Source organism: Hylobates moloch, unplaced genomic scaffold (genome assembly GCF_009828535.3).
Source record: "Hylobates moloch isolate HMO894 unplaced genomic scaffold, HMol_V3 SCAFFOLD_13, whole genome shotgun sequence".
Taxonomy (NCBI): domain Eukaryota; kingdom Metazoa; phylum Chordata; class Mammalia; order Primates; family Hylobatidae; genus Hylobates; species Hylobates moloch.
The window spans coordinates 3,380,865-3,395,360 of record NW_026652288.1 but is presented as its reverse complement, the minus strand read 5'-3'; the positions used below and the strand labels follow the sequence as shown (position 1 = coordinate 3,395,360).

General features: G+C 44.6%; 1 protein-coding gene across 5 annotated transcripts in view; it reads right to left on the bottom strand.

Moving 5' to 3' along the window:
* Window positions 1-14,496, bottom strand: part of DCDC2C (doublecortin domain containing 2C) — a 139,958-nt gene that overhangs the window by 93,469 nt on the left and 31,993 nt on the right. For 4 of the 5 annotated variants that reach the window (XM_032172119.2, XM_058426792.1, XM_058426793.1 and 1 more), the window contains exon 4: window positions 6,388-6,516. The exons of the other annotated variant lie outside the window; for it this stretch is intronic. In XM_032172119.2, the coding sequence (XP_032028010.1) occupies window positions 6,388-6,516 (129 nt within the window). The remainder of the gene's footprint in view (window positions 1-6,387; window positions 6,517-14,496) is intronic. 5 annotated transcript variants of the gene reach the window in all.

Sequence of the window (14,496 nt, the reverse complement as noted above, 5' to 3'; positions counted from 1 at the left end):
TACAGCACTCACCTCTTCTGGAAGGTCTCTTAGTCTGGGCCCCCCGGCGCTGTGCCCCCTCCCATGAACATGCTGCCTCACCATAGCTGCTCACATGACATGCTTCCTCTCTGCCGGGCTGCAGTGGGGCTGAGGACCGAGCCTAATCTGCTCACGGCTGCATCCCTGGCACTCAGCCAACAGCCTCTACGAGCACCTTTTCCCAACCAAGATCAGCAGTTGTCTCGCACAGAGACCTGCAGAATTTCACGTATTTCTCTGAGCTATTTGGATACATTATGCCAAAAGTTCAAACTATCCAATAAATCAAGTAATTTTAATTCCACCAAGAATAATTAGCCTGGGCAACATGGCAAGACCTCATCTCTACAAAAAAAACAAAAAAATTAGTCATGAGTGGTGGCTCACACCATGAGTAGGTGGCTCCTGGTCCCAACTACTCAGGAGGCTGAGGTGGGAGGGTCCTCTGAGCCCAGGAGGTCAAGGCTGCAGTGAGCTGTGATTGTGCCACTGCACTGAGCCTGGGCAACAGAGTCTCCTAAGAAAAGAACTGGCTTAGTTTCTAACCCACACAACAAAAAGGTGTGATGGAAATCTCAGCTGAATCATATTAGCATTATCTAAAGAATGATAAATACAGAGAAATATAAATAATGTCTCAAATGCATGAGAAACAGTAGCTGTAGTTCCCATTCAAAAGTAACACACACATTGATTTTTTTTAATTCTGTTCATGTGCATAATTGCTTCACTCCTTCAAGCTCCATATTTGTACTCTCTAAGCATTTCTTTTATTTCTAAGCTCTGCACTTTTTCTAAACCCAACCATAAAAAACTAATTTAAGTCCAGGAAAAAAATAAATTAGCTTATTGATCTAATGTCTTTTTTACCCTTTAAATATTCTATTCCCTTCCTTACTTCTACCATACAAGAATTTTCTCTCCGACTTTCACTGCTATCATTCTACATGTGATACTTAAGATTTATTCCAAGGCTGGGCGCAGTGGCTCATGCCCGTAATCCCAGCAGTTTAGGAGGCCGAGGTGGGCAGATCACCTGAGGTCAGGAGTTCAAGAGCAGCCTGGCCAACATGGCAAAACCTCATCTCTACTAAAAGCACAAAAATTAGCCAGGCATGGTGGTGGGCGCCTGTAATCCTAGGTACTCCGGAGGCTGAGGCAGGAGAATCACTTGAACCTGAGAGGTGGAGGTTGCAGTGAGCCGAGATTGTGCCACTGCACTCCAGCCTACGCAACAGAGCAAGTCTAAAAATAAATAAGTAAATAAATAAATAATAGATTTCTTCCACTATCATTTCTAGCTTCTCCCAGAAGTACACACAGGTCTATCTACTGCACACAGCTTTATTTCTTTGAGAATAATACACTAATATTTACAGCTGCATTCTGGGAGCATGTAGGTATTACCGGTACGGATTTGTGCACAAGCATCTAACTTCCACCTGCTCGTTGCCGCTGCCACGAGGTTACTCATGGCTCCACTGCTCTAAATGGCTCAACAGTTTACATCCTACTCAAAAGTGGACATCAGTTTTCATCGTTGGTATCACAACTGTTGACTGCAAATCACTCTTGGATGTTTTTAATCTACCCCCAAGGGAGAGTTAACTGACAAAAGCATAAGGCAGGATTCACCGTTTCTGCTCTTCCACCACAGCGTCTACCATCAGCGGACCATCGCTGCCCATGGCGGGCTCCTCCTAACTCTCCTTGCTGCACGGCGTTTTCCCACTTCTCAGCCTGAAAGACCTTCATCTCCCCTGCGCCTTCTCAGCCCCTCCCAGGGCAGTCCTTCACACCTCATTATTGCCCAGAAGCGTCCCCAGGTGGATGTCTCCACCTTGCCTCTGCAGCCTCTTGGCCTCCCAGTCTCCCGCTCTCCCACTTCACCTTCCTCTAATCTTCACCAACAGCCGGACCCTGGGCCCGACGCCACCCAACTGGCTCTGGCTTCACGTCCACACCAGCAATGGCTCCACCTGCTGTGCCGTGAGGCCCTGCCCCTGCCTGTCCCTCCCTGCCCTCACCTCGTGGACCAACCGCCCATCTACCTTCTCCTCTCTCATCCCCAGCTGCTGAATGCCCAAGAACACATGAAACTGCAGGCTGGTTCCACTACAAATCTTCAGCATGCAGTCCAGCAGGGCCCTCAACCCTGCTGGGCAATCCTCCCATTCCATGTCCCTCCTGCTGCCTCCATTCTCCTGTCCATTCGCAAGACAAGCCTTCTCCCTTTTTAGAGTCCATTAGGCATTAATTGGCCACCTTCCTTCCCTCCTACCTTAAAGCTTTCTGTACCTGCACCCATCCTCACCTCCACCCCTGCCTTGCACGGCTTACACATCCACCCATCCTCCAGGTCACACCCTCTTCCACCTCCTCAGGGTCTGGCTCCTATGCCCCACTCCTTCCTCCACCTTCACCCTCAGGAGAGAGGTGTGCCCAGGCCCCTCGTGTTCAGTGGTGACCATGTCTTTGCCCTGAGCCCCTCGAGCCACAATCCCGCATCACCCGCCTCCCTGTTTCACAGCCATGTGCCCGCTACACTCCCATCTCTGCTTTCTTACCCTCCACTCCAGCCCGCCCACAGGGCCTGGCTTCCATCTCAAAGTGCCGGTGGCCACCTGCTAGGTGCAGTCAGAGAGCACGTTCTAGATCTCGTCTCCCTGGCCTCGGCCGTGGTGTTCGCTGGAAGCTGATCTGGCCCAGGCTTCCAGGCCGTGCCTTCCCGGGCTGCTGCCTCCACTCCGGAGTCTGCAGCTCTTCTGCACCTCCCTCTGTGGCTTCCCTTTATCTCCCACTCCAAACTCTACCCCCAAGAACTCCACCCCCAGCTGGTTTGCGGATCCAGGACTGGGAACAGGCAGAGGGCCATGAGTCCATAGCCACAGAACATGAGGCAAAAAGAATTCAGAAAACCGCATCCGGAACAAAGGCAGGATCAAGTGCCACATGGTCAGATGAGGCACCAACGGGCAGGACCACATAGAGGTGGGAACCCGGTCTAGCATCAGGACTGCAAGGGCACAAACTTGAGGCTGGAGAGATGCTGAGGAAAACAGAGCTGCCCTTATAGGATACCCAAAACCTTGCCAGTGGGCAGAATAGGGACATAAAAAGAACTGATTAGAGGAAGATTCCTGTCTTTGTTTTAAATGGTTTGACGTTTCTGCCTTCTTGTGAAAAATCTGACCACAACGGCCCCACATTCTCACAAGGTGACAAGCAGTTGATGGACGACCCCACAGGCACCCAAGCTGCCCACCTTCTCCAGGCCAGCCCCCAGGGGGTCTCATCCACACAGACAGCTCCACTGGCTACTGAGTTCACACATCCCCAGTCTAAAACTCCAGCTTCCAGCTCCGTCTGCAGCCCAGGCCTGGGGATCCCACAGGCACGTCTTAGTTGATTCTTCAACTTGTTATCAACACCCAAGCCTGCTCCTCTATAGGACTCCCCACCTCAGGAAAGAACCCTCATTGGTGCGGTTGCTGCGGTATGATATTGGAGGAATAATAACTCTCCCAATCCATGAACACAAATATCTTTCCATTTATTTGTATCTTTTTCAAGTTCTTTCATCAATGTTTTATCGTTTTCAGTGTAGGGAGCTCTCACTTGCTTGGTTAAATTTATTCCTAAGTATTTTAGTCTTTGTGGTGCTTTGGTAAATGGGATTGTTCTCTTAATTTCTTTTCCAGATAGCTTGTTGGGATTATGTGAAAACACTAGTGATTTCTATATGTTGGTTTTGTAACCTGCAACTTTACTGAATTCTTTTATTCTAACAGTTTTTTGGTACAGTCTCAGGTTTTCTATATATAAAATCATATCATCTGCAACCAGATTATTTGACTTCTTCCTTTCCAATGTGGATGCCTTTTGTTTCTTTTTCTTGTCTGATTCCTCTTGCTAGGACTTCCAGCCTTATGCTGAATGTAAGTGGTACAAGTGGGGCACATTTATCTTGTTTCTAATCTTAGAGGAAAAGCTTTCAGCGTTTTACCATTGAGTATGATGTTAGCTGTGGGCTTCTCGTATTTGGCTTTTATTATGTTGAGATACATTCTTTGTATACTAATTGGCTGAGAGCTTTGATTGTGACAGGATGTTGAATTTTGTCCAGTGCCTTTTCTGTATCTGTTGAGATGCTCATGTGATTTCTGTCTTTTATTCTGTCAATAAAAGTGAGGTGTAAAGTTAGGTTGTTTGAGATCTTTCTTTTTCTTTAATATAGGCATTTTTCTTTCCTTCTTTTTTTTCTTTTTTTTTTTTTTTTTTTTTTGAGACAGGTTTTTGCTCTTGTTGCCCAGACTGGATTGCAGTGGCGCGATCTCAGCTCACTGCAACCTCCAGCTCCCGGATTCAAGTGATTCTCCTGCCTCAGCCTCCCAAGTAGCTGAGATTACAGGTTCCCACCACCACGCCCGGCTACTTTTTATATTTTTAGTAGAGATGGGGTTTCACCATGCTGGCCAGGCTGGCCTTGAACTCCTGACTGCAGGTGATCTGCTGGCCTCGGCCTCCCAAATTGCTGGGATTACAGGCATGAGTCCCCGTGCCCGGCCAATATAGGCATTTTTCTTTATAAAATTCACTCTTAGAACTGGTTTTGCTGAATCCCATAAGTTCTAGTATTTATTTCCATTTTTGTTGCTCTCAAGATATTTTTTTATTTCCGTTTTGATTTCTTCCTTGACCCAGTGGTTGTTCAGGAATGCATTGTTAAATTTCCACATATTTGTGAATTTTCCGATTTTCCTCCTATTACTGATTTCTAGTTTTGTGTCATTATGGTCAGAAAAAACACTTGATATGATTTTAGTCTTACATTTGCTAAGACTTGATTTGTGGCCTAATATGATTTATCCTGGAGAATGCTGTGTACACTTGAGAAAAATGTTTATTCTGCTGCTGGTGGACAGAATGTTCTGCAGTCTATTAAGTCCATTGGGTTTTTATTGTTATTCAAGCCCACGGTTTCCTTATTGACTTTCTGTCTGGATGATGTATTCATTGCTGAAAGTGGGGTACTGAAGTCGCCTCCTATTATTGTATTGCTGTCTACCTCTCCCTTCAGTTCTGGTAATACTTGCATATCATATATTTAGATGTTCCAGTGATGGTTGCACATATATATTGATAATTGTTGTATATTCTTGATGGGCTGACCGTTTTAACCTAACGTGGTGACCTTCTTTATCCCTTGCTGCAGTTTTTCACGTGAAGTCTGATGTAAGTCCGGCTGCCCCTGTTCTCTTTTGGTTTCCACTTGCATGGGATATTTTTCCCATCCCTTCACTTTCAGCCTGTGCATGCGGTTAAAGCTGAAGGCTGACCCAGATTATCTTCACAGCCACCTGGCTCGGAGCCCCTCTCTCACCTGCCACCTTCAATCCATCATCATGACTACCACCACTGTGAGCTTTCATTCATGCAAATGGGACCCACTGGTTGCAAGACAGCAAGCCCCTTGCCTGGTGTGTAAGCTATTCGTGGGACCTAAGTTCTGGCCTTGGGGCTGGCCACTTCCCTCACAACAGAGCTGAATTTCCTATGATGACAGTGTCATGCTTCCTCAACACACTCTGCTTGTTTGTGCCTCATCCACTGTCACAATCATAATCACAAACCCGTTTCATGCCTACTATGCATCAAGTGTTATGCTAAGCACTTTACACATATTAGGACCCTTGGAAGTAGGTATTATTATTTCCAGTTTTCCAGATGACAAAACATGCATTGAGGAGTTAGGAATGTGCCCCAGGTAACAGAGACACGGATGGCGGAGAGGAGATTTGCTCCATGTCAGATCCCCAAGCCCATGCTAGAAGCCATTACACACACTACCTCCCTCCCACATGCTCTTCTGTCCCATGGAATTCATTTCCCCCATATCTGCCAAGCCTCAATCCAAACACCAGCTCCCACAGGCCTGGCTCCTCCAGACCAACTGGGAGGCCTCATTATACCAACTGCAGCATTCTAGCAACTTGAACGGTTGGCCCATTCAATAGGGGTTTCAGGGAGCAAGATTCTTTTTGCAATGCTGTATTCTCCACCCCTAGCACATGGTAGATGCTCAATGGTTTGTTGAATGAACAAATGAATGAGGCTGGTTAAAAGTAAGTATAATACCAAGACTGAGAAAATACTATGTGCTTGAAGAATTAAAATTAAGAGTTTATGGTGAACCATTTTAGACCTTGCTGGTCCAGGCAGAAAACTCTCATAGAAAAGAATAAACACAAGCTGCTGCCCCCTGGCTGCCCTACAGGCGAGAGTCTCCTTACAGAAAACTCTCATAGAAAAGAATAAACACAAGCTGCCGCCCCCTGGGTGTCCTACAGGCGAGAGTCTCCTTACTTCCGAACGCCTCCTAGAGGGAAGACTTTTTCTCCAATCATGGCCAGCACGATGTCCCAATCGGACAGACTAAATTTGGGTATAATGATTTTTGCAGGTGGAATAAATAATCTTCCATTTGTAAAAACACTGTAAGAATAAAAAGAGAAGCATCCACTAATACCTTAAGTTTGAGGGAGAAACACTGAAAATTCAATATATACATAATTACAGAACTGTAAAAACAATGAGACGCACTAAGCAGCCTCCAATACTGCATACCATGCCCTATTGGGGACCTTATCAAGCTGTACAGAATGTCACAGAGCCTGGTGACAGACGCGTGTGTGTGTGTATACCTATATATAGATATGTGTGTGTGTGTGTGTGTGTGTGTGTGTGGTTTTGTTGTAGACAAAAACCACAACAGTGGGCTACAGAAAGAGCACTAGGAGTGAAGGTGCCTTAGGGTTAATAGTGGTTGTGAGACGGGAAAAGTTCTCTTGTCCCCCTCACAGAGCGTGAGATGGGGGTGTGGCTCGCTTTTTCAGTGCCTCACTGCTCAAACCTCTAGGGGAGACATACAAACCAGCAGGCTCTGGGGCTCCAACCCCACAGTTGTGACATTCTGGGCAGCTTGATAAAAATCTGGGTATTTTATAAAATCTAAAATGCCCAGATGAATAGAATGTAACTCCACTTTTTATAAAATATGTCTCCCACTGCTATAATGGGTAAAATGAAAGAAAATTGTGTCCATTTGGAAAACAGGCAGATAATTTTGCCTTAAATAATATAGCTGTTTTCCCTTTCTCTGGAGCCGAGATCATCTCCCAAAGAAAATAACATGCATTCCTTTGAAAAGTTAATACAAACCACTTATTTCACTCCTGAGTTTTAAGCCAACTTCAATATAATCTTACGGGTGTTAGTTTATTGTTTCTATGTGTTGAGGGAGAGGAAGTGCTTAGAAAATTTTCAAAACCCAACACAAAGTTAGTAGTGTTCATGAGACTATGCCATAATCAAAGACACATGCAATAGTTTCCAACTCTTGTAATTCACATTAAAATAATGTAAAATACAAGGTGTATCGAGTCTAAAAATAATGATATCATTGATATCCTTTAACAATATATAAGCTCAACTTTGCAATTCTGGTTAATTTTTTTACATTATAATTTACTATTACTGCCATTTTTTGTCTTTTTCCTTGAATGCAAATAACTTAGAATTTGAGAAATATCTCTCTTTAGAGTAAATATAAATCTTAATATCTTTGTCACCATAAAGAGAATCCATTTTCTCTGCTAAGGTTTTGTGGCAAAAGAGGCTTCCAATCAACCCAGAGTCCAACTTCTTTCATATTTAAGATGCTGCCCACAAGAAGTCATAAAAAGAAATGTTCTATGCAAATTATATCAGAGTTTATCCATATGCTATTACAATTACAATAAAGATTTGCTACAATGTTTTCAGCTATTGGTTTTCCTAATTGGTTTAGACTGCAAGTTTTTCTAAATATAGATTACTAATAGGAATAAAAGTAATAAATGTTTAAACAAGGTCTTGTTATATTTTGCCTCAATTTTTAAGAAATTTAATTTATAGTCTTATCCTGAGTATTGAGAAATAGGCACACCAACCCACTGCTGATGTAGCTGAAAACCAGCAGTCTTCTTGAAGGACACTTTGGCAAAACAGATCAATGTAATGTAAGGGATCAATAACCACTGACCCAGTCATCCCACACCATGAAATCCACCCCACAGAAAAGTGGACAAAGATTTAGAGGTGAAGATATTTCTCATAGAATTATGTATGAAGTCAAAAATATAAAATGTCTAAGTATGGATGACTGGTTAAATAAATTATGCCACAGCCACACCATAAAGTATACAGCTTTAAAAATTGTGTATGCAAAATTTATATCTACAGGGGAAAAACGGTCAAATATAATTAATGTTGTAGACAAAAACCACAACAGTGGGCTACAGAAAGAGCACTAGGAGTGAAGGTGCCTTAGGCTTAATAGCGGCTGTGAAACAGGAGAAGTTCCCTTGTCCCCCTCACAGAGCATGAGATGGGGGTGTGGCTCGCCTCTTCCGTGCCCCACTGCTCAAACCTCTAGGCAGACGGGCAGGCTGTGGGGCTCCGACCCCATGGCAGTGTCTGCGGTGAATGTTTCCAGCTCCTGAAGCCCCAGTAGGCCTGTGTTACAGGCTGCTCTTTGGATTTAGCCGTCTGTATAGGTGATTTGTGTTAAACAGCTCAATTAGACCCCTGCCTTGTAGCAAGGACAAAGGGCTTTGTATCCCAGGTTCTGGCCTTGGTGTACCAGAAGAACTGGATTACATGTGGGCTTGGAGAATGAGTGGAAGTAGCTCTCAGCAGATGGGGGAGCCAGAAGGGAGCCGGTTTGCCCCTGGAGTCAGGCCTCTCGGCACCCCAGCGCTCCTCCAACTGCCCCAGCCAAACTCCGTGTCCTTCTGCAGGTCGGCGGCCTGCCGGTGTGCTGGTGCCTGTTGGTGCGTTCCTCCTGACGTCCAGCCACTTGTGCATTCCCCCACCGATGTGCTCCTCCCCACGTCCAGCCATTTCTGTCTCTGCCTTGCTAGCATCTCAAGTTTTTATAGGCACAGGATGGGGGGCATGGCAGGCCAAGGTGGTCTTGGGAAATGCAACATTTGGGCAGGGAAACAAAAAACGCCTGCCCTCACGCAGGTCCCTTGGGTGGAGTCCCAGCCAGGGACCACGCCCTCCTCTCCCCAGCACTTCCCTTCCCGCTTCTGTATCATTTAAAGGGACCACACTCTTCCCTTCCCAGCACTTCTGTATCAGTTGTCTCGGAGGGATGGGATAACTGGAGATTTTTATTTTATTCTTTATGCTTTTCTAGATTTCCACATTTTTATAATAAGCCTGTAAATAGGAAAATCTGTAAAATTTTTTGAATTTTTAAGATAAAGAGAAGAAACAATAATCTCTAATTTATAAACTAGGAAATGGCAAGTTCAGAGGGAGAAATGGACTTCACACATCTCTAAAAGTTTGCTGGTTGAGCTGAAGAATGAACCCAGACCAATATCACCATGCCAGGTTTGGGGTCCGTGTCGTTCAGGGTCAGATGATCCATCTTCCAGGTAGCTGAATGAACAACTCCATCTAAAACACCCAAAAACAGTTTCCCTGGAAGTCTGTGATAGGTTGTGGATGGGCACATATCAAATCCCATCACTGGTAAATAAACACTGGTACATGTGAATTTTTGAATGCCTGGTACTCATTTTTGAAAGCACAATTTATATATGCTGATAAAAAACCATATCCAAGATAAATTGGGTGGTTACAAAAAAAATGAAGGTACACAACATGCAGTATACATATACCTATAAATATACCTATTTATGGTATATTTATGGTATAAATATACCTATTTATGGTATATTTATGGTACATTTATGGTATAAATATACCTATTTATGGTACATTTATGGTACATTTATGGTATAAATATACCACGCAGTACACATATACCTACACAGTACACAGCATGCAGTACACATATACCTATAAACGCCTGATCACGCATGGCCCATCCTAGAAAGAGACCAGAAACTGCGACGCTGGCTCCCTCTGGGGCAACCACCAGAGAACTGGTGATATAAGCGGGAGTTTTTTTTTTTTTTTTTTTCAGATAGACCAGCAGAAAAAGTGTATTGCCCTTGGAGTGGGATGCTGAATATATCTCATCATACAGTTCATCTCAATTTAATTTTAGTATCTCTCCTCTTTCTTCACACTTTGAATTCTCCTCAACTCTCTGCCAACAAAAACTTGCAATCTGATAGAGAAGTTGCACATACAATTATCTGTAATATAAATCAAACCCTTTGACAAGGGAGTAAAAACAAACATTAATTCCTTTTTTACTTTATTTCAATCTCATTGCTCAAAATGAATATTCAAAAATCAGGCATTTATCCAACCTGCCGTTAATGTGAAACACATTGATGTGAACTGTCAATGGTGCACTGAATTATTTATTTCTTACCAAATTTCCCAAATTTCATCAGTTCAAATGTAGATTTTACTCCCTATTATTTTTCTAACAAATTAGCAGTATTGACAGGCTGAAATTAATTTTATTTTAATTTTTAATTTTGGGAGACTTACTTTAAATGTATATCTCTTAAAACTATATATTTACCATTGGCATGAGTCACTCTGTTAAATAAGATGGTTTATTTAAATAAAAACTCTGAAGAGAGTTCAAAAGGCATAAAACTACTTTGTCAATGCACCTCTTCCTGTGTTGGTACTTAATAGTAAATAGGGGGAAGATAAAACATTTCAAACATTTTAATAGAAAATATTTCAGATTGTTTAAAATGGGAAGTAGCATATAGGTCCAGGAATGGGTTTTGGTCAGGTGGGTTGGCAATGACAGCTGCCATTTCCTCAGCACTAGCCATGAACACTTTATAGAGTCGTCTCTAACCTTTCCAGCAAATCGGTAAAGTGAGTCCTGCTCCCCCGTGACAGAGGAAGAATCTGGACCTCAGAGAGGGTAAGGGGTTTCCCCAGGCCACATGGAGGCCACAGGGAGAACCGACTGCCCAGACCTTCCCCTGCATCCACCTCCCTCTACCCACTTTTCTGTCTTCTCTGTTGAAAAGCAAGGTAGAAGTCATCAGAAACGTGCTGTTTCTCTCCGAAATACGTTGATGATGGTAGGTGGGAAGAAAGCCAGGGTCGTTTTTGTTTCCATTGCCATGCTATCTTCAAACAGCCATGACCCACTGCAGTTGGGTAGTAAGCAGGCCATGAGCATATCGTGACATCCTGGGCTGGCCACCTGCGCCCTCCCCTCATCCTGGGGGTGAAGGTTGCCTAATGCTTGCTCCCAAGAACCAGGTCAAGTTCCAAGCTGAGTTGAACTGAAAAGTTCTCCACATTTGAAGTCAGAAGCCATGGTCTTCAAGGCTGATTCTAGAATTAAATAGCTCTACCTCTGGACCTCTCATTCCCCCACTGAACTGTGAGCTCTCTAAGGACAAGCCTGCATCTGAATCTCTCGGTCTCCCCAGGGCGTGGCACCTTGGGGTACTCAGTCAATTCTGGATGGGTGGTGGCAGGGGGTACATGGATTGGATGGAGCCATTAGGGATTAAAGGAAAAGATGAAGGGTCTTAGTCTCTTTTGGCCTCAATATTCCATTTCCAAAAGCGGAATATGACTGCCTGCCTTATCTGCTGCACGGGCTTATAATGAAGGCAAAAGGAGGTTACAGGCATTTTGATTTGAAAAGGGTAATGAAGAGGCATTATTCTTTAAAACTAAGGTGTCATAACAGTTATTATTGTGTTTTTCTAAACTAAGATTTTGAGACAACCTGATAGAAAACTGGAGTGATTTAAGTAACAGTTCACTCTAATCCTAAACTTTCTTGTTGAGAACTGCAGAATTCTTGGCATGTAACAACCCTGTCCATTTGGAAAATACACAATGCACTGCAATTAAAATCATCAGGAAAACACCGGAAACATTTGACTCACAGCAAGCTCAGAAACCATGGGCTCTTGTGGGTCTGGACATTTGCTGGTTCATGAGGAGAAACGGCTCAGCCCTCCAGAGGAGGGAAGAATCCTAACCCCTCGGCTCATCACAAAATCACTGCCTGCCCTGCAGAAAGCAAACATCCAATGCCCTTAACTGCCACTAAACTCGACAGGAGAAGTCACCCTGCAACCTGAAGGGCACTCCACCACGCTTCTCATTGGTCTGGGGCAACGCATCCTACCCTTATGACCTCCTCATCTCCTGCACCGTTCCTCCAAGTCACCCACTTTCACCAGGGGTGGATTTTGATCCTGTGCCTCACAACTTGCCTCTTTCTCAACCTCAAAACATTTCTGTGGGACCTCTTAAAGCAGCACAACTTCCTTCTCAGTCCTACCACCCTGTAAATCTGCTAGGAAGGGATATTCTCCTGGATCGAATTAGAATTAGAATCCACTGTGTCCCCAGGGACTCCTTCCCTCTCGTCTATGCTCCCCAACACGGTGTCTGACTTCCCTAAGCTCCTCTGCTTCCCTCCACCTGGCACTCATTTAACCAAGGACTTCAATCAGCTGTTAGGCAGGATTCCTCCTTCTTTGTGGATAAGAAACTCCATAGATATTAGATGTATTTGGGATGCAGAACCCTGTAAGATAGAAATAGATCCTTCTGTGCCCCTCCACAGGATTTGCAAAAAATCATTTAAAACCAGAGGGACTTGAAAGGTACTGCCCTATATTTCCAGTCCATGCAACACTTGCATTCTAGCCACTAAAAGCCAAATGGAAAAAAAAAAAATATATCAGCTGGTCCAAGATCTGAGATCTACAAAAAAAATTGTCAAACCCAGGCTTTCCTTGGTGCCTAATGCTAACACTATCCTGGCCGTGATCGCTTTTAACACACAGCATTTCACAGTCATCATCAATGTGTGCACTGCCTGTTTTAGAATTCCCTACCATGAAAATTCCCCAGGCTTGTCACCTTCACCTGGGAAAATGAACCATATTCCTGGACCATTATGCCCCAAGGATTTACTGAAGCCCCTACCTACTTCTCACATACCCTAAGTGCAAATCTGAAGGAGGTAAAATTCCCAGGAAACTCAACTGTAATCCAACTTGTGGATGACCCCCTCCTATGTTCTGAAAGTTACAACAGCTCTTCTGCACACTGAATGCCTCCTTAGGGCGTTAGCAAAAAAGACCATGGAGTGGCTAGACACAAAGTTCAGTTATCCTCTCTGTGTGTCTGGCATCTGGGCTATGATATCTTGGTCACAGAAAAAAACAATCTCTACAGACCAAGTTTCTAGTCTTCAACATTTCCCTTTCCTGGAAGCAAAAGAACAATTGGGGGCAGGGAAGTGGGGGTCTTGTGGGAAGCGGTAAGATGTGGAGGCCTAATTTCTCTCCAATTGCCTCCTCTCTTTAGGCCATGATGAGGGAGTCATTCCTGGACCCAGGAGTAAGGAACCCCCCATCTAAAGACACTTCCGAGAACCTGAAGGGCTCTCTACTTTCACCCCCGCCTTGAACTTCCCAATTACTCCCTGCCTTTGTCCTCCTTGTGCATGAAGGAGAAGATCATGTCTTGGAATCTTCTCCCCAAAACATAAAAACCTGGATTGAGAGAGCTTCACCCGAGCTCAGGAGTTGAGGCATGTCTCCTGCCTGTGAGCCAGGGCTGCAACCACCAGTCTTGTCCAGGCTGCCTGTCTCACTTGCAAATGGGTCGCCTATGAGACACACACATTCTTCATTCCGTTCAGACCCTACAGACCCTACTGCTTAATGAGAACACAGCATTCCTCTGCGGCTAAACTTCCCTCTTATGAAATCTGCTTTCCCCCTCACATAACCATACGACACCATCAAAGCCTTAACCCCGCCACTTGCTTCCTTTACCCGTGGTTAGTGGATGTTAATGACACTCGTGTCACTAACATCAGATGATTGTCTCATCCTACATTAGATTCATCAGAAACCCCTCTGCCCTAAGTAGATCTCACTCTTCATGTCGACGGCTCCCATCTCCGGAGGGCGGATGGGCCCTTCCAGGCTGGATATGCCATCACTAATCAGCAAAAACCTCTTGGCTATCTAGCCCTGCCCCGTGTTACATCAGCCCAGGTGGCTGAATGAATCACTCGCTCGGGCTTGCGTGAAGACAGAAGGAATGAAGGTGAAACATCCACGCTGACAGCCGCCTGCCTTTGGGGCAGTACGTGATGTTGGTGTGCCACGGAAACGGCGGGTTTACAACAGCAGCCGGTATCCCAGTCAAATAGCAGAACTTCTGGAGGCACTGTTATTACCCCAGCAAACTGCTCTTATTAAAACTGAGGGATATGGCATAAAGAAATCAGAAGAGACTTGGGAAAATAAGTGGGCTAATAAATATGCCAAACTAGAAGCCTCTTCCCCCACCGCTTGAGGAACCCATGTGGTTTCCAGGCTTTGGGACCACAGCCCTGGCTCGCACTTCAAGGTCCCGGACCCCTGGTGGGATGATTCACCCTCTGCTACGATCTGAATTCTCTGTCCCCTCACCCCCCAGTTCATGTTG